Raw genomic sequence first — 19,630 nt, forward strand, 5'->3', positions numbered from 1 at the left:
CAGTGTGTTTGCATTTTAATTTACGTGACAAACAGCTGTGTCAAAGTTGTTTAACCCTTTCCCGCTCAGAAGCAAAGTGAAAATGGCTATGTGCAATCAGCATAAAAACAGAACAGCCTACGAGTAACTCACAGTCTGTTGAGGTTTTATGTTGTTTGCTGCTCAGCAGTAATTAAGTGTTGAAACTGCAACCTTTAAAACTTGGATCTAGTAAGAAAGGACTTAAATTAAATATAACTTTCCAAGGGACTACACAAGTGTGAAAATACATATCTCAGTGGTAAATGGTTAAAGGTATATGGTGAGTGCCTAGTGATGCTGAATAGGGGATATACCACACTGTATACTTGTAAACATCTTTGGGATATTCAAGGTATCTTTCTTAAATGATGTCAAGTGCTAGTTCCTAAAAATTATGCCATACAAATATTGCCAAATTTAATAAATTTAAATAAACTTCTAACATATTTTTAGCCAGTAAAATGTTTATTCGAAAGCTGTATTATTACTTATTTAACTGCTGTTTAACAGTTATACATATATTTTGATGACAGCAGATCTGAACCAACTTGTTTCGAAGCAAATTAAAAAGTTTACTTACACATTCTGACACTTTTAAAATGCCTCTCATAGACTTAACATAGCCTCTGTCGAAACCCACAGTAACTTCAGATGACATCCCGACACGTTGTGTGTTCTTGTACTAGTAGACTGGTTAAACACTATATGAAGCAATAGAGATATCTGAAATGTATGAAACAGTACTAGATTATTATTGAGCTGTGTAATGCAAAAACGGGCTAACATCTACACAGTTGAAACCTAATGGCTTGAACTCGCTTGGCTCGAATTTTCAGTTGGCTCGAACTTTCCTCGAAGCACTGATTTTGTATTGCTATAAATTCATATAAAATTCTGTCCTATGGCTCGAATTTGTGGGGGTTGAATAATTGGATGGCTCAAATTGTTTTCACAGTCCTGGCCACAGTTTTCACACGTTCTTTTGGTCGTTTGGCTTGAACTTGCTTCGGTTCGCATAAATCTGTTAATCGATTATGAGCACTTTTTTTAAGATTCGCTATAATTGCAAACATATTGTTAATTAATTTGAGTAAAAGATGAAATTTTGTATACAATCTGGTGTTTTTTGTAGATGCAGTAATATTATGACTGCATCACAACATGTACTGTCAACTTATGGAATAGAAAACTTTGTATCAATACATCATGTCCTTCTTAAATTAAACAAGAGCTGTCACCATAGGATGACTTATGCCCCCTATAAACTCTTGGTAGAAGTTATGAGCTTTTTTCAAAACGTAAACGCAGATTTCGAAACCTAAACGCAGACCCTAAGTTCAAGGTCAAGGTCACAAAATTTGTGTGCGTATGGAAAGGCCTTGTCCATATACACATGCATGCCAAACATGACATTGCTATCTGAAGCGACATAGAAGTTATGAGCATTTTTCGAAATCTAAACGCAAAGTGTGATGGACAGACGGATGGACAGACGGACGGACAGTCCTATCACTATATGCCCTCCTTCGGGGGCATAAAAATGACTTAGAATATCAAAATAAATCAGAAAGCCACATAAACTAGAGAGCGGACACCATGCTAAATCCTTGAAATGCACTAAGTGACCCCGTGACCTAGTTTTTGACCCGGTATGACCCATATTCGACCTTGACCTAGATATTGTCTTGATACAACTTCTGACCAAGTTTGGTAAAGATCAGATGAAAACTACTTCAATTAGAGAGCAGACACCATGCTAAATCCTTGAAATGCACTGAGAGATCCCGTGACCTAGTTTTTGACCCGGCATGATCCATATTTGAACTTGACCTAGATATTGTCTTGATACAACTTCTGACCAAGTTTGATAAAGATCAGATGAAAACTACTTTAATTAGAGGGCGGACACCATGCTTAATCCTTGAAATGCACTAAGTGACCCCGTGACCTAGTTTTTGACCCGGCATGATCCATATTCGAACTTGACCTAGATATTGTTTTGATACAACTTCTGACCAAGTTTGGTAAAGATCAGATGAAAACTACTTCAATTAGAGAGCGGGCACCATTCTAAATCCTTGAAATGCACTAAGTGACCCCCGTGACCTAGTTTTTGACCCGGCATGACCCATATTCAAACTTGACCTATATATTGTCTAGATACAACTTCTGACGAAGTGTGGTAAAGATCGGATGAAAACTATTTGAATTAGAGAGCGGACACGAAAAGTGTGACAGACTGACGGACAGTGCGAAAACTATATACCCCCTTTTCTTCGAAAGGGGGCATAAAAAAAAAAGCAAATAAAAACAAGAATATCAGTGAAACTTATGGATACTCCCTGATGATGCGCTTTGTCAATCAATGTATTTATAACCAACTAAAAAAATCTTTTATTAGCCTCGGTGACCTTGACCTTGACCATAGTTACCTCAAACCTCATCAAAAGGTAGAGGTCCATGCAAGGTACCTACATGCCAAATATGAAAGAGATCGTTAAAGTATTGAAGACGCTATGAGAAACTGTAACAAAAGCATGACGGAAAAATCTATTATTAGCCTCAGTGACTTTGACCCCAGTGACCTCAAACCTCATCAAAAGGTAGAGGTCCATGCAAGGTACCTACATGCCAAATATGAAAGAGATTGGTAAAGTATTGAAGGTGGTATGAGAAACTGTAACAAAAGTGTGACGGGAAAATCTATTATTAGCCTCGGTGACCTTGAACCCCAGTGACATCAAACCTCATCAAAAGGTAGAGGTCCATGCAAGGTACCTACATGCCAAATATGAAAGAGATCGGTAAAGTATTGAAGGTGCTATGAGAAACTGTAACAAAAGTGTGACGAAAAAATCTATTATTAGCCTTGGTGACCTTGACCCCGATGACCTCAAACCTCATCAAAAGGTAGAGGTCCATGCAAGGTACCTACATACCAAATATGAAAGAGATTGGTTAAGTATTTAAGGTGCTATGAGAAACTGTAACAAAAGTGTCACGGAAAAATCTATTATTAGCCTTGGTGACCTTGACCCCAGTGACCTAAAACCTCATCAAAAGGTAGAGGTCCACGCAAGGTACCATAATTGCCAAATATGAAAGAGATTGGTAAAGTATTGAAGGTGCTATGAGAAACTGTAACAAAAGTGTGCCAGAAAAATCTATTATTAGCCTCGGTGACCTTGACCTTGACCCCAGTGACCTCAAACCTTATCAAAATGTAGAGGTCCATGCAAGGCACCTACATGCCAAATATCAAAGAGATCGGTAAAGTATTGAAGGTGCTATGAGAAACTGTAACAAAAGTGTGACGAAAAAATCTATTATTAGCCTTGGTGACCTTGACCTTGACCCCAGTGACCTCAAACCTCATCAAAAGGTAGAGGTCCATGCAAGGCACCTACATGTCAAATATGAAAGAGATCGGTAAAGTATTGAAGGTGCTATGAGAAACTGTAACAAAAGTGTGACGGAAGTAAGGAAGGACAAACTGGCAACTATACGCTCCCCGAAAATTTTTCTGGGAGCATAAAAATACATGTCATGCTGTTTAATATTTCAGGGATGTGCATATAATGCTTATGAATGCTTTGTTTCTTAGCTTTGTTCCTTACATGTACCCGTCAATGTTCTATGAAAAAATGGGCTGATATAATATATATTTATAATATCATATTTGTTTGATTGTATGTGATACTATTAAAAAAATATTGATTACTCAAAATAATTAAGTACATGTGTATATATTTGGTACTTATTAATTCAAAAGCAGAAAGTCATATGGAATCTACTTAGTATGAATACTCTGCAACTGGAGATGTAAATCTATTGCAGATTCATGTTAGTAAACATAGCTAAATTAGAAATCAGTTGGTTCTTTTCAGATGGCTCTAACTTTTGTTGTCGGTCCTAGCAAGCTTGAGCCATCAGGTTTCGACTGTATTTAGCACCAAAACATGTTCCTATGCTACATCTGCTGTCCAGCTAGCACAGTAGTTGGTTCATGCACTTTGCACATACGGACAAAGGTTAAATCTCCATTATAGATACCATGTTTGGTTAATATTGGTCACCAGACCAGACAGATGGGGTTTCCTTCGGGTACACTGGAGTTCCCCAACAACACACAAGGCCAAACCAAAATGGAAAATCTTCCAGTAATAACTAAATAGCTGGAAAATACAACTATAATTCAAAAATTCGTGCCATATTTCTTCAGTCTAGCCATTTAATTAGGTAAGAGTGATAAGATACACTCCTGGCCCACACAAAATGAATCCTTAGACCCAAAAAGACCTCATAAACTTGGGTAACACACACATTCACTCTATTGCTACACATATGCTTTCCATGCATGGAACTTGACATTTCTAATGAAAGCACAAATTGTGTGTTTTTTTAACATGAAATAGGTACAATTAATAAAGTTGTATCACATGGATGTCACTTTAAATGTTCATTCATGATCAAACACAAACAGTTCTTTAACAAAAATGGCATTCATTTATATTGAATAAATGTTAAATTTTAAAAATTTAATAAGAACAATATTCCTGAACAACAAAGTCAAGTTAAAGAAAAGAGCACAAACGGTACCTGGTAATTGTTTTAAGTTTTTTACTCAATGATTTGCTAACAAAACTAGCTGCACACTTATATATAGGTACACATAATACAAGAAAAATAATTCTATGGATAAAAAAAAATTAAGCTGGATACTTCCAGTTACCTAACGGATGAAAGTTTTTATGGATGTTTATTCAATTGAGACATGCGTATTCTTACATTTAAATAGAAGCATGCAGATTGTTGTGATTGGTCATTCAAAGCGATATTTCATAATGAAGGTTAACTGAGCATTTCAATTGGCTTATATTGATTTTAATGTGATACAAAACTCTGCCTACCGGGAGGTGCTACATGGTTATTGATTGTGGCTTAATTTTTACTCTAAATTGTAAGAATTTTATGTGAAGAGATGAGTGCATTGATCATTTGCACACCAATCCAGTGGATGTTTTGGATTTGCAAGTTAAACAGGCTGTTCGGTTGCAAGAGATAAGTTTCACAGCAGAAAATTGTATCACTTCGCTGCAGTCTTTACAGCAGCTTATTTCATAGAATACGAGTGCATGATCCGACATGTTTCTAAAGGCAATATAAGCACAACTCTATTCTTTAAATAGGCTTCCAGCATGTCAAAGTCAGACTTTATGCGCCTAGGGTTAGAGGTATTAACGAGATCGCCGACAGAGTTGAAAGTCCATTTATTGGAAAGAAACAGGGAAGTTTATGCTGAAGTTAATGTTGAAGAAACAGTTGACTTAATGAAAATCGAAAAGGCTATCAAAAAGAAGAGTTTTTTTGGAACAAAGACAAATATATGAAACAAGATTTGATGAAATATTGCAAACCATCCTATATAAATTGGAAAATCAGAAATATGTATGAAGGGAGCTTGGTATTTTGCGAGCAAGCCAATGCCTGTATGTAAATGTTATCCTGATTGGCTAGACGTTTATTTATGCTTTTGTTTGAATACATGTTATCATTTCACCCTTTCTATTTACCAGATTGAAGGACTTTCTCCTTCAGAGGATAAGGTCAAAGTTATATATTTGTTTTCCTGGTTTTTGTTTATTATTTGTAATAATACTGTTACGATCCCTTAATTATATTATCTCAAAATCAAATACAAAGAGATTCACTTTGTTAAAAATACATAACTGAGTTTGCAAAAAGTTAGCCAAAAATTATAGGAACATATTTATTGGAATGATGGCATAATATGAAACAAGTTGTGGAACTAAGATAATTTAATCAAAATCTCACTCCCATCCATGTCTTTAAGAGCATTGTCAACAGATTTTGGCATTTTTTCTAATGTCATTAGATATGATTGCTTACACATCTTTAATGTCTTTAATAGTCTTAACTAATTTTTATAGTAAGAAAAAAAGTTGAAACAAACAAACTGACGTATCCGGGATTCATGGAATATTGAGGAACATGATACCTATTGTAAACGTTATCTATATTGTCTGCCAACATTTAGGTATATCTCATGAAAAACTGACTGCAATACATGTTTCTAATAGTCCATTGGCTAGAGCAAATAGACTAAATATGTCTAAGGACCTAAAAGACATTATATCAATTTCTGCACAATGCAGGTCATATACAGGGAGTGGTCAAATAGTGTCCATTTTTGCAGTTACTAGAACTGCTGTTACTCCATTCAGTGGTGATCAGAGTTTGCTCGACGGACTCTAGCATCAGAAACCATTAAAAGATTAAATGACAATACGTATTTTTATGAAAAAAAAACGGGTATGATATGACTAATAAAATGTCCTATATCACTGCTAAAATGCTGCCAGCTGATCACAAAAGAAATGGTTTAAAACCATACTTCGCGGTCGCGGTTAACTAATTATTTAACAAGGGACAAAATTGTCACAAAACCAGGTTTTCATTGTGAAAAAAAAATCTGATAAAGGGAGAAAACTCAAACTGAACTTTTGAAATGACCAAAAAAAATTAACCCCCTTTGTAAGTTTTTTTTTTTTTTTAAATCTATTTTTAGTCGTGGCGACCTTGACATTGGAGATATTGACGTGATTCTTTCGTGGGACACACCGTCCCATGATGGTGAACAAATGTGCCAAATGATTTTAAAATCTCACAATGAATGACATAGTTATGGCCAGGACAAGCTCATTTATGGCCATTTTTGACCTTTGAACTCAAAGTGTGACCTTGACCTTGGAGATATCGACGTAATTATTTCGCGCGACACACCGTCCAATGATGGTGAACAAATGTGCCAAATGATTTTAAAATCTGACGATGAACGACATAGTTATGGCTCGGACAAGCTCATTTATGGCCATTTTTGACCTTTGAACTCAAAGTGTGACCTTGACCTTGGAGATATAGACGTAATTATTTCGCGCGACACACCGTCCAATGATGGTGAACAAATGTGCCAAATGATTTTAAAATCTGACAATGAACGACATAGTTATGGCCCGGACAAGCTTATTCCGCCAGCCCGCCAGCCCGCCAGCCAGCCCGCCAGCCAGCCAGCCAGCCAGCCAGCCAGCCCGCCCGCATTCGCCAATCTAATAACCAGTTTTTTCCTTCGGAAAACCTGGTTAAAAATCAATACATACAGTGAATGCAGTCGTATGGTTCCCTGTCAACGTGGACGCGAAACATTTACACCAAAAACCCAATATTTACTCAGGACACAGTCTTGCATAACAACGCACACCTGCTGTATAAAATTTACGATAACAATTTCAGGTTGATTTGCATTCTACTTTTTGAATAAATATGCTTTAAGAAAATGATTTTATTTAATGAAAAAGAGTCTAGCTGGTCAAAAAATACACATTTTAACATCAGCTCTTTCCAATCGTACTGTAGGACGAGAGCTTTAGAAACAAGAGCACTGCCTTGCGGGTGCAGACCGCTCATCTATTTTCTATTTTAAAGGTGAAGGGACTCTCATTTTCAATCACAAAGGAGGGAGGGGTGGAGTGAAGAGGGGTGCATTGTGTGGGGGTGTGGACATTTATTACATTATCTTTCAAAAATGCGAAAAAAAGGAAAAAAAAATCGGGGGGGGGGGGGGGGGGGGGGGGGGGGGGTATAGTGTGAGGGTGTGGTGGTAATTTGTTAGATGATCTTAAAAAAAAAAATTAGGGGGTGGATTCGGGTGGGGGGAGGGGGGTGGGGGGGATTCTTGGGTGCGATGGTTGGACGGTATTTCAAACATAAAATAATCAAAATAAATAGTTTTGTTTTTTAACTGTTTAAAAAAAAAATTTGGGGAGGGGGTGGGGTGGGGGGGGTATAGTGTGAGGGTGGTCATTTGTGAGATGATCTGCACAGTCCCCTTTTGATAGTTAGTAAGTGTTGCAAGTATGAAAGCAATAGCTTTGATACTTAAGGAATAAAATGGACCTAAACACAAAACTTAACCAAAATTTTCTATTTTCTAAGTATAAAAAGGGCACATAATTCTGTCAAAATGCACGCTAGAGTTATCTAACTTTGCCTGCCCAGTCCCCTCATGATAGTAAGTAAGTGTACCAAGTTTGAATGCAATAGCATTGATACTTTCTGAAAAAAGTGGACCTAAACGCAAAACTTAACCAAAATTTTCAATTTTCTAAGTATAAAAAGGGCACATAATTCAGTCAAAATGCACGCCAGAGTTATCTAACTTTGCCTGCCCAGTCCCCTCATGATAGTAAGTAAGTGTACCAAGTTTGAATGCAATAGCATTGATACTTTCTGATAAAAGTGGACCTAAACGCAAAACTTAACCGGACGCCGACGCCGATGCCATGGTGATGACAATAGCTCATAATTTTTTTTCAAAAAATAGATGAGCTAAAAAATCACTCGTCCTTTCAAGATTTCACTCGTCAATACGAGTGGACAAGTGGAATTTTTGTCCCCTGTCACTATATACATTATAGTGAAAAATGCCCGTTTCATTGGCGGCCATGTTTTTTCACCAATCAGGCCCATTTTCGAACTTGTCCGAGATATCAATTAAATCAATGTTTTGACCACCTTTCATGAAGATTGGACAAAAATTGTGACTTCTAGAGTGCTTACAAGGTTTCTCTATCAGGGGTGTGATTGAGGCGAAGTCAGAGGGGAGGAAAATTCTGTCGACTGATTTTGACTACGCGAATCGCGCAAATAACGCAATGACAAACCTGAAAACAGAGGATGCAAAGTAAACAATATTTATACAATGATCAAAAACAGCAGTTGTTCAATGTATTCACAGTAAATGGACTTATTTAATTAAATAGCAAATGGGGAAAACATTAATAAATATAAACAAACACACTTGAGTGTTCTTGTTGAGTTAATGATGTATTAAACTGAGTAAAATTAATATATTTTAATGTGTTTACCTTACAAAATCTTGCATTTCACATCTACAGTTCAATGCTATTTCAGTTAACTGAACAGTGTGACAAACATAATAAAGCAGAATATGCATATGAATCTGATTACACACAGATCCACTAACATATAAATCAAATCATGTTTGTCTATTTCCATTTTCAAACGATACTCTTCTAAATTGTTTTACTTCGCAAGTAGAGTGAACTCCTATTTGCAAACACTGGTTTCCGAGACACACATTCACTGCGCACATTTGTAAAAAAAATATGTGTTGCTTGTATCTAAAACGCAGTCTTCATCGATGACAGACACATTTCATTTATCCTATCTAACTTATGACAGTCGCTAATTCGATTGATATTTGTCATTTGGATAAACTTAATTTTCGCTTTGCAACTGCGCCATTTGCAGACAAATCAGAAAAGAAATACCGAACGCATTTAAAAAGAACGATTTTAATTGGTAGATTGGAAAACAACAGCCAATGACATCGCTCGTTTCAAATTGCTTAGGCAGAATCTACCAGTGTACTATGCGGAGTGATTTCGCGAGCCGCGGATATTTCGGGCCGCACATAAAAGACGTCCGCGGAATCGGATGTACCCCCCCCCCCCCCCCCCCCCCCCCCCCAATTTTTTTACGAATTTACGCGAATCTCAGAAATGACCTTCGAGACAACCCAATCCGCGGAAATCCGCGGATCCGCGGAAAAATCACACCCCTGTCTAAAGCCAAATAAGGAAAACTGCCCCGCACACTGGCGGCCATGTTTTTCAACAGACCGGAACCACTTTTGAACTCAATCAAGATATCATTAAGACAAATATTTTGACAAAGTAACATGAAGATTGAACATAAATTGTGACTTCTACAGTGTTTACAAGGTTTTTCTGTTTTTTGACCTAGTGACCTAGTTTTTGACCCGGCACAACCCAGTTTAAAACTCGGCCGAGATTTTATTGGGGCAAAGCTTCTGACCAAGTTTCATGAAGATGGGACAAGAAATGTGGCCTCTAGAGTGTTTATGAGCAAATATTAACGGACGGACGGACGTACAACGGACAAAGACCGGTCAGAAAAGCTCACCTGAGCAATCAGGTGAGCTAAAAAAGTTATTGCAAAACTTTGCTGTACAGTTAAGTTTTGTGACATAATTTGTTTGACCTTTGACCTTGAAGGATGACCTTGAACTTTCACCACTCAAAATGTGCAACTCCATGAGATACACATGCATGCCAAATATCAAGTTGCTATGTTCATCATTTCAAAAGTTATTGCAAAACTTTACTGTTCAGTAAAGTTTTGGGACAGAATGACAGAATGACAGACAGAAAGAAAGACAGACAGGCCAAAAACAATATACCCCTGATCTATTGATCCGGGGGCATAAAAATAAAATATATTTTTTTAATATGATAATTAATTAATCTCTTATTACATTGTTATCCCCACGCTTTTTGAAAAAAAGGTGGGGATATTGTGGTTATCTCCGCCGTCCGTCCGTCCGTCCGTCTGTCCGTCCGTCCGTCCGTCCTGGCCACTATCTCCTCCTACACTAAAAGCACTAGAACCTTGAAACTTACACACATGGTAGCTATGAGCATATGTGCGACCCTGCACTATTTGGAATTTTGATCTGACCCCTGGGTCAAAAGTTATAGCAGTTGGGGTGGGGCCGCGTCAGAAATTATCACTCATTTTTTTAAGGTTATTTTACATTTACTTCTTTATTTCTACACCGATTCACTTCAAATTGATACTGGACCTCTCTTATGACAATACGGTCAATCTCAACCATGCATGGCCCCATTCCCAACCCTGGGGCGCCCCGCCCACATAGGCCACACCCACCAAAAATTTCCATTTACTATAATTTTTTCATTTCTACACGGATTCACTTCAAATTGATACTGAACTTTTGTTATGACATTAGGGTCAATCTCAACTATGCATGGCCCCAATCCCAACCCTGGGGCGCCCACCCACATAGGCCACACCCAGCAAAAAATTCTATTTACTATAATTTTTTCATTTCTACACGGATTCACTTCAAATTGATACTGAACTTCTCTTATGACATTAGGGTCAATCTCAACTATGCATGGCCCCATAACCAACCCTGGGGCCCCGCCCACATAGACCACACCCACCCAAAATTGCCTTTACTATAATTTCTTCATTTCTACACCGATTCACTTCAAATTGATATTGAACTTCTCTTATGACAATACAGTCAATCTCAACTATGAATGGCCCCATTACCAACCCTGGGGCGCCCCGCCCACATAGACCACACCCACCCAAAATTGCCTTTTACTATAATTTCTTCATTTCTACACCGATTCACTTCAAATTGATACTGAACCTCTCTTATGACAATACGGTCAATCTCAACTATGCATGGCCCCATTACCAACCCTGGGGCCCCGCCAACATAGACCACACCCACCCAAAATTGCCTTTTACTATAATTTCTTCTTTTCTACACCGATTCACTTCAAATTGATACTGAACCTCTCTTATGACAATACGGTCAATCTCAGCTATGCATGGCCCCATTACCAACCCTGGGGCACACCTAGGTCAAACATTCGGCGTGGGGATACGCGTCGGCCTCTGCCGCGCCATTTCTAGTATTTCATTTGTTCCTCATTGAAGACATTATATTTGAATGGTTTAATAATGATTTCATAATAATGGTAATAATATATTCTAACAATTCTTAATAACATATAAATTAACATGCAACACGAAGCATTCCAGAAACGCCCGTTTGACAAAATACTGCGCATCGAAAGTGCCCTTATGACAAAAAAGCCCCTCTGCCCTTTTCAAATCCTAGCTGGAGCACTGAATACAATCTTACTGCAAAAACCAAGCATAGTGACAAAAAAATCACCAAGGGTCCTTCATTCATACCTTGTAAAGATCATGTGTACACAGTTAGATTATCAATGCAACATAATGCTATACAGGGTCTTATGCCATAAGGGGCCAGCATAGCTCAAGACCAGCCTTCACATTTGCACAGGCTGATAAGGTCAAACCCTGTCCTCTAATGGGACCACTAAGCTTAGAGTGACTTTTTAGCAGACAGGGTTACTCCTGAACAGACTGGCCTTGTATGGCTTAAGACAGATTTTCGCATGACACAGCTAAAATAAAGTGAAAAACAAGGGCTGTTTGTAAAACATGCATGCCCCCCATATGGGCTGTCCGTTGTACTGGCAGCCATTGTGTGAATACGACTTTTGTCACTGTGACCTTGACCTTTGACCTAGTGACCTAAAAATCAATAGGGGTCATCTGCAAGTCACGATCAATGTACCTATTAAGTGTCATGATCCTAGGCAAAAGTGTTCTTCAGTTATCATCCGAAAATCATTTTACTATTTCGGGTCACCGTGACCTCGACCTTTGACCTTGTGACCTCAAAATCAATAGGGGTCATCTGCGAGTCATTATCAATCTACCTATGAAGTTTCATTATCCTAGGCATATGCGTTCTTGAGTTATCATCCGAAAATCATTTTACTATTTCGGGTCACCGTGACCTTGACCTTTGACCTTGTGACCTGAAAATCAATAGGGGTCATCAGCGAGTCATGATCAATCTACCTATAAAGTTTCATGATCCTAGACACATGCGTTCTTGAATTATCATCCAAAAATCATTTTACTATTTCGGGTCACCGTGACCTTGACCTTTGACCTAGTGACCTCAAAATCAATAGGGGTCATCTGCAAGTCATGATCAATCTACCCATGAAGTTTCATGATCCTAGGCGTATGGGTTCTTGAGTTATCATCCGGAAACCATTTTACTATTTCAGGTCACCGTGACCTTGACCTTTGACCTAGTGACCTCAAAATCAATAGGGGTCATCTGCGAGTCATGATCAATCTACCCATGAAGTTTCATGATCCTAGGCGTATGCGTTCTTGAGTTATCATCCGGAAACCATTTTACTATTTAGGGTCACCGTGACCTTGACCTTTGACCTAGTGACCTCAAAATCAATAGGGGTCATCTGCAAGTCATGATCAATGTACCTATGAAGTTTCATGATCCTAGGCCCAAGCATTCTTGAGTTATCGTCTGACAACCACCTGGTGGACGGACGGACGGACCGACCGACCGACATGAGCAAAGCAATATACCCCCTCTTCTTGGAAGGGGGGCATAATTATACAGTCAATAAGCATGCTTTCCAGAAAACCAACTAAACACAAGAAAAATAAAAGCTAGCACAAACCTTGCATCAATTTTATGGTCATAAGATTATTTTAAAGCATTTATTTAAGTGTTTTAGGAAAGAGTCACTTAATGCATAAAGTGTTGCTTCATTTGCTCAAGTGTTAAATGTCCGAGAAAGCAAGTACATTCCTTGAAAATCACAAAACATTTACTCCATAAAATAATATTAAACATTTATGATGTCCTTGAGCTTGCAAAGACGAACACTTCAAACACATGGCAATCCACACATGGCAATCCACACATGGCAATCCTTAATGATGCGTTTTTTCTAAACCCTTACCCTCACACAATTTTTAAAAGCAAGACCTTTATTTCCACAAAATTTGTTATAATTGTAGGATGTTGTTGCGTGCTTAAACAGTGATGTTTGCCAAGGGTGTTAGTCCGTCAGCTTTGAACTTGTTGTACTGCTCAGCTAATTATGAATGTCATCGTACATCATTTTGACACTACAAAGGAAGGCATACCAACTGCATGTTATAAAAGCAAGCTGGAGTGGGTAACTGCACACCAACACAAGTACTACAGGGTGGGTATGTCTACTATGTGCTGGTAGAAAGCACTAAGACATTAACACATGTTTGTTGAAAGAAAATCTGTCTTTGATGAACACACAAATCCCCAGTTGGTACTGCTGCTAAATGAAACAGTAAAATAAATTCAACCAAGAAATACCGGAATTTAAATTTTTATCAATAAAACTAAGGTCCAGGAAAAATGGAATTCGGGTGATATGGGTGAAAAGGAAAAGTCATAAGCAATAACTGTGCAGGTATTTTTTATTTATACCAAGGGGTTTCTCACGCCGGGTATGCGGATACTTTGATAACAGATGACACTTTGATACCAGATAACAACAAAAGCCACGCGCGAGAGGTGATTTCTTCAGCTTTTTTGCATGTATGTTCTGTTCATTTGGTTTTCAGACACGTAACATTGTTTGGTCGATTAATGGTATAGTACTTCGTATTGCAGTGCAAAAACAATCGTGGAAAAAACAGTGGATTATATTAAAAAAGATAAAATTCCATTGATTTTCATCATGAATTCGATGATCTGTATGCATTTCAACAAAGTAAAAATACTTGGAAATAAAGCCAGAACGTGCAAACTAATCGAAATAAAAGATCAATATGTCCATTAATGTTACAACATGTTAGATTTTAATTAACTAACGTATTTGAGGAAATTTAAATGTTTTAAGAGTCGGATGCCAAATTTTCATGGACACTTATTTAACCGATCATCTCAAAGACAATGGCACTTCGATTCCAGATTACTCGACACTTTTTACCAGATACAACACACTATTTAGTGAATCAGAAATGCAGAATTTGCTGTGGAATACTGTTATAGTAAGCAGGCAATAAATAAAAAAGTATGTACTGACGTAAATTTACAAGAGCACCGCCTTGCGGGTGCAGACCGCTCATCTATTTTCTTTTCAAAGGTGAAGGGACTCTCAATTTAAATCACAAAGGAGGGAGAGGTGGAGTGAAGAGGGGTGTATAGTGTGGGGGTGTGGACATTTATTACATTTAAACATTATCTTCGAAAAAAAAAAATCGAGGGGGGGGGGGGGGCGGGATTCTTGGGTGCGATGGTTGGACAATATTTCAAAAACAAGAGCACCGCCTTGCGGGTGCAGACCGCTCATCTATTTTCTTTTAAAAGGTGAAGGGACTCTCATTTTCAATCACAAAGGAGGGAGGGGTGGAGTGAAGAGGGGTGTATAGTGTGGGGGTGTGGACATTTATTACATTATTTTCCAAAATGCGAAAAAAAAATGCAAAAAAAAAACAAAAAAAACATGGGGGGGTGGGGGGGGGGGGGGTGGGGGGGATTCTTGGGTGCGATGGTTGGACCGTATTTCAAACATAAAATAATAAAAATAAATATTTGTTTTTTAACCGTTTAAAAAAATGAAATTTGGGGGGGGGTATAGTGTGAGGGTGTGGTGGTCATTTGTGAGATGATCTTAAAAAAAAAAAAAAAAAAAAAAAAAAAAAAAAAATTAGGGGGGGGGGGGATTCAGGTGGGGGGGGGGGGGGTGGGGGTTGGAATTCTTGGGTGCGAAGGATGACGGTATTTCAAACATAAAATAATAAAAATAAATATTTGTGTTTTTTAACCGTTTCAAAAAAAAAAAATTGTAATTTGGGGGGGGGGGGGGGTGGGGGGGGGGGTATAGTGTGAGGGTGTGGTGGTCATTTGTGAGATGATCTTTAAAAAAAAATAAAAAATATAAAAAAAAAAATAGGAGGGGGATTCGGGGGGAGGGCACGGGGGATGGTTTGGGTGGAGTCTATTGTGGTATGTCAGGTAAGAGTAGTTTTGTCAAAGTATCAATCAAATCTAATCATAAATAAAGAAGATATGGCAATTTTAGCAAAATTTAATAATTTGACCTTGAGAGTCAAGGTCATTCAAAGGTCAAGGTAAAATTCAACTTGCCAGGTACAGTAACCTCATGATAGCATGAAAGTATTTGAAGTTTGAAAGCAATAGCCTTGATAGTTAAGAAGTAAAGTGGATCGAAACACAAAATTTAACCATATATTCAAAGTTACTAAGTCAAAAAAGGGCCATAATTACGTAAAAATGACAACCAGAGTTATGCAACTTGTCCTTTTACTGTACCCTTATGATAGTTTGCTAGTGTTTCAAGTATGAAAGCAATATCTATGATACTTTAGGGGTAAAGTTGACCAAATCACAAAACTTAACCAAATTTTCAATTTTCTAAGTATAAAGGGCCCATAATTCCGTCCAAATGCCAGTCAGAGTTACATAACTTTGCCTGCACAGTCCCCTTATGATAGTTAATAAGTCTTGCAAGTATGAAAGCAACAGCTTTGATACTGTATGAATAAAGTGGACCTAAACACAAAACTTAACCAAATTTTCAATTTTCTAAGTATAAAAAGGGCCCAAAATTCTGTCAAAATGCCAGTCAGAGTTACATTACTTTGCCTGCACAGTCCCCTTATGATAGTTAGTAAGTGTTGCAAGTATGAAAGCAATAGCTTTGATACTTACAGAATAAAATGGACCTAAACACAAAACTTAACCAAAATTTTCAATTTTCTAAGTATAAAAAGGGCACATAATTCTGTAAAAATGCACGCCACAGTTATCTAACTTTGCCTGCCCAGTCCCCTCATGATAGCAAGTAAGTGTACCAAGTTTGAATGCAATAGCATTGATACTTTCTGAGAAAAATGGACCTAAACGCAAAACTTAACCAAAATTTTCAATTTTTTTAGTATAAAAAGGGCACATAATTCTGTCAAAATGCACGCCAGAGTTATATAACTTTGCCTGCCCAGTCCCCTCATGATAGCAAGTAAGTGTACCAAGCTTGAATGCAATAGCATTGATATTTTCTGAGAAAAGTGGACCTAAACGCAAAACTTAACCGGACGCAGACGCCAAGATGATGACAATAGCTCATAATTTTTTTCAAAAAATAGATGAGCTAAAAATGAAATACCGAAACATGTTCTTTTCCCTTTGGAATATGAAAATGATCTCGTATAAATGTGATAGACACACGTGAAACTAATTTGATATGCCTAATGAGTACAGTCTACATGACCATACATTTTCCAGTTTTCGATTAACCCAACAGCTGGATCTTCGCATTATAGTAAACGAGCTTAAACAATTTTAAATTAAATTTAAAATGTAACTCATCAGACATATCAAAGATGTTAATTTAAAATTGTTTAACCTCATTTATTATGTAATTTTAAATTACATTCTTTGTAGCGAAACGGCTGATCTAAAGCACGTATAATTATGTCCTAATGAAGGTACTAAGGCCATTTACTTATATACTAGATAGCGTGTAATGAAACATCACTCAGCTAAAACTGCTAAGAGCTCAATTTCAACAGCGATGCAGGTCCGAAATTCTATTAGAACTTTTTTGCTCAATGCCAGGAAATAAAAAATAGCAATAATGGTACAGGTGGTCGATTTAATCACACGATGGTGGTGTCAAAGTTGTGCATACCCGTCGTTGTTATTAATATAAACACAATACGCGACATAATTATATAAGCAGAAATTAGCATTTGAATCTTATTTAAAATTTGCACTTACAATATTAATTATATAGATTAATAGTAATAAGATTTTTGAAAATGAACAACGCCATTGGTTATTTCACATGTGTATGTAATTACGTTATTTATAGATTCCCAATGTGTCGCACTTGACAATTCAAATTGATTCATACTTTAAAATGTTTGGTAAGAATAGCCATAATATACATAAATGCAATTCATGTAGAAGATTAAACTTGGTTATCAAATTGCCCAATTTGTTGAAAGTCTCTGTTATCCGAAGTGCCCTATATCGGGAATCAAAGTAAACGCAACTTCATGAATACAACATATTAAAACATGATCTATCTTCGTTTATATTTCATTGAAAACTATCAAAATTTCAGTATTTGAAGCACATTGATTACTCTACATGCTGGTGTATCAAACAAATTCTTGCGATATTTCTAAGTAGTTTTATTTTGTTGAAATGTTACTATTCATCCAGTTCATGCTGTTTTCCGACCGAATTTTCTATTTTTAGGTGAGAAATCTACCATTCTTCCCTTATTTTTTATTTCCAATATAAAAAGGATACTCCATTTATAAACTCAACCTTGCGCCTTGTCTAACAAAAATAATCTTTATATTATAGCTTTCAAAAAAATCTGAGGAACTAACCCCTCGCCCGTGGCTTTTGTTGTTATCTGGTATCCAGTGCCATCTGTTATCAAAGTATCCGCATACCAAGCGTGTTTCTGCACTCCACAAAACAGTAGTGTTTACTAACTTACTACTTAACATGTCCTTGTAAATGGGGCAACTGATGCAAGAAACTCCTATAGTGAACTCCACATCTAATTGATTTTAATCGCGAGTTGTTTTTGAAAATTAACAGATGTAATCGCCATTTTTCTAAAACTTTTGAATTTTGGCGACAATTGTGAATGGCAGCGGGAGCCCTGGCTTACCTCTGTTTAAAGTAGACCCTTTATCAGTAAGGTGACCTACCATAGTTAAACTGTTTTTACAACATAGTCTGGTATTAAATCGTGGCATTGATATTGTCAAGATAAGTAAAACATTCAGACCATGTTAAATCATGATGCAGTCATACTCGTATTTGGGGCTTACAGAGTAACTGTCTTATGGTTTTCCTAAATATTTGACCTTGTGACTCAGTTTTGTGATGTACTAGACCAAGATACAAAATATAATCAAGATATTGTCAATTCTGACCAAGTTTCATCAAGATTGAGTCACATATGTGGCTTCTATAGTTATTACATGTTTTTACAAGATTCAACCTGGTGATCAAGTTTTTGGACAAATGTGGTGCAGATTTAATGTCAGATATTGTCAAGAATATTCTGAAGACATTTCATCGCAATGAGTAACAATATTTTAAAATCTATACTTCGCTAAACTATGTTTTGACCTTTAACCATGATTTGTTATTAGGCCTTTTTCTGCCTATCTCACGGGTCCGATAGTAGGACCCATTCCCAATGCCAAATATGGATGTTTTTTCCCGATTATAAAAAAAAAATATTCCAATTTCCAACCCAAATAATCGAAGCCGAAAAATGTGTTTCCCGGTACATACCGTGTTTTAGATAATCGGACCCCGTGTTTTAACGTGCAAATGCGTAGAACGTCATCGTATCAAGTGTTTCATAATGCAATTTTGCGATCTTGAGACTTCAGACAAAATGGCAGCCGCTTGTGTCTATGCATTTCTTAAGACACATTTACGGTAATTTTTGATCAGAATTAGCTTTTAAATATTGAAGTGCTGGATTATTCAGAATTAATAGGTATGTATACAACAAGTGATAACCATGTGTATCCATTAACTATTGTAAATTGGTTGAAAATCGATATCGATGGTCTGAGGTAAATAAATGTGGACTAGTTTCACTTTCAACGTTAGTGTGGTTCGAAAGAGTAAATTGGGGTAGAAAAATACAGAAATCGGATGCAGTTTAAAAATGTTGCATCTTTCGAATTACTTTCGAAGTAAATTACAAATACGAACAAGATGTGTTTGTGAAACACAATGTCCCCCTATATGACGTTTGACCTTGTAGGATGACCTTGACCCTTTACCACTCAAAATGTGCAGCTCCATGAGATACACATGCATTTCAAATATAAAATTGCTAGCTTCAATATTGCAGAAGTGACATTACATGAGCAATTTTGACCCATATATTTGACCTTGAAGGATGACCTTGACCTTGACCTTTCACCACTTAAAATGTGAAGCTCCATGAGATACACTTTCATGCCAAATATCAAGTTGCTATCTTCAAAATTGCAAAAGTATTCATAAAATTAGCAATTTGGGCCACATATA

General features: G+C 37.1%; 1 protein-coding gene across 4 annotated transcripts in view; it reads right to left on the minus strand.

Moving 5' to 3' along the window:
• LOC127858550 (CKLF-like MARVEL transmembrane domain-containing protein 4) overlaps positions 1-19,630 on the minus strand; it is a 46,867-nt gene that overhangs the window by 15,908 nt on the left and 11,329 nt on the right. For 3 of the 4 annotated variants that reach the window (XM_052395765.1, XM_052395767.1, XM_052395764.1), the window contains exon 2: positions 602-744. In XM_052395765.1, the coding sequence (XP_052251725.1) occupies positions 602-679 (78 nt within the window). In that variant the 5' untranslated portion in view covers positions 680-744. Of the gene's footprint in view, positions 1-601; positions 745-13,217; positions 13,333-19,630 lie in introns of those variants that run through there. The other variant, XM_052395766.1, reaches the window with a different exon arrangement.

This window comes from Dreissena polymorpha, chromosome 14 (genome assembly GCF_020536995.1).
Source record: "Dreissena polymorpha isolate Duluth1 chromosome 14, UMN_Dpol_1.0, whole genome shotgun sequence".
Lineage (NCBI taxonomy): Eukaryota > Metazoa > Mollusca > Bivalvia > Myida > Dreissenidae > Dreissena > Dreissena polymorpha.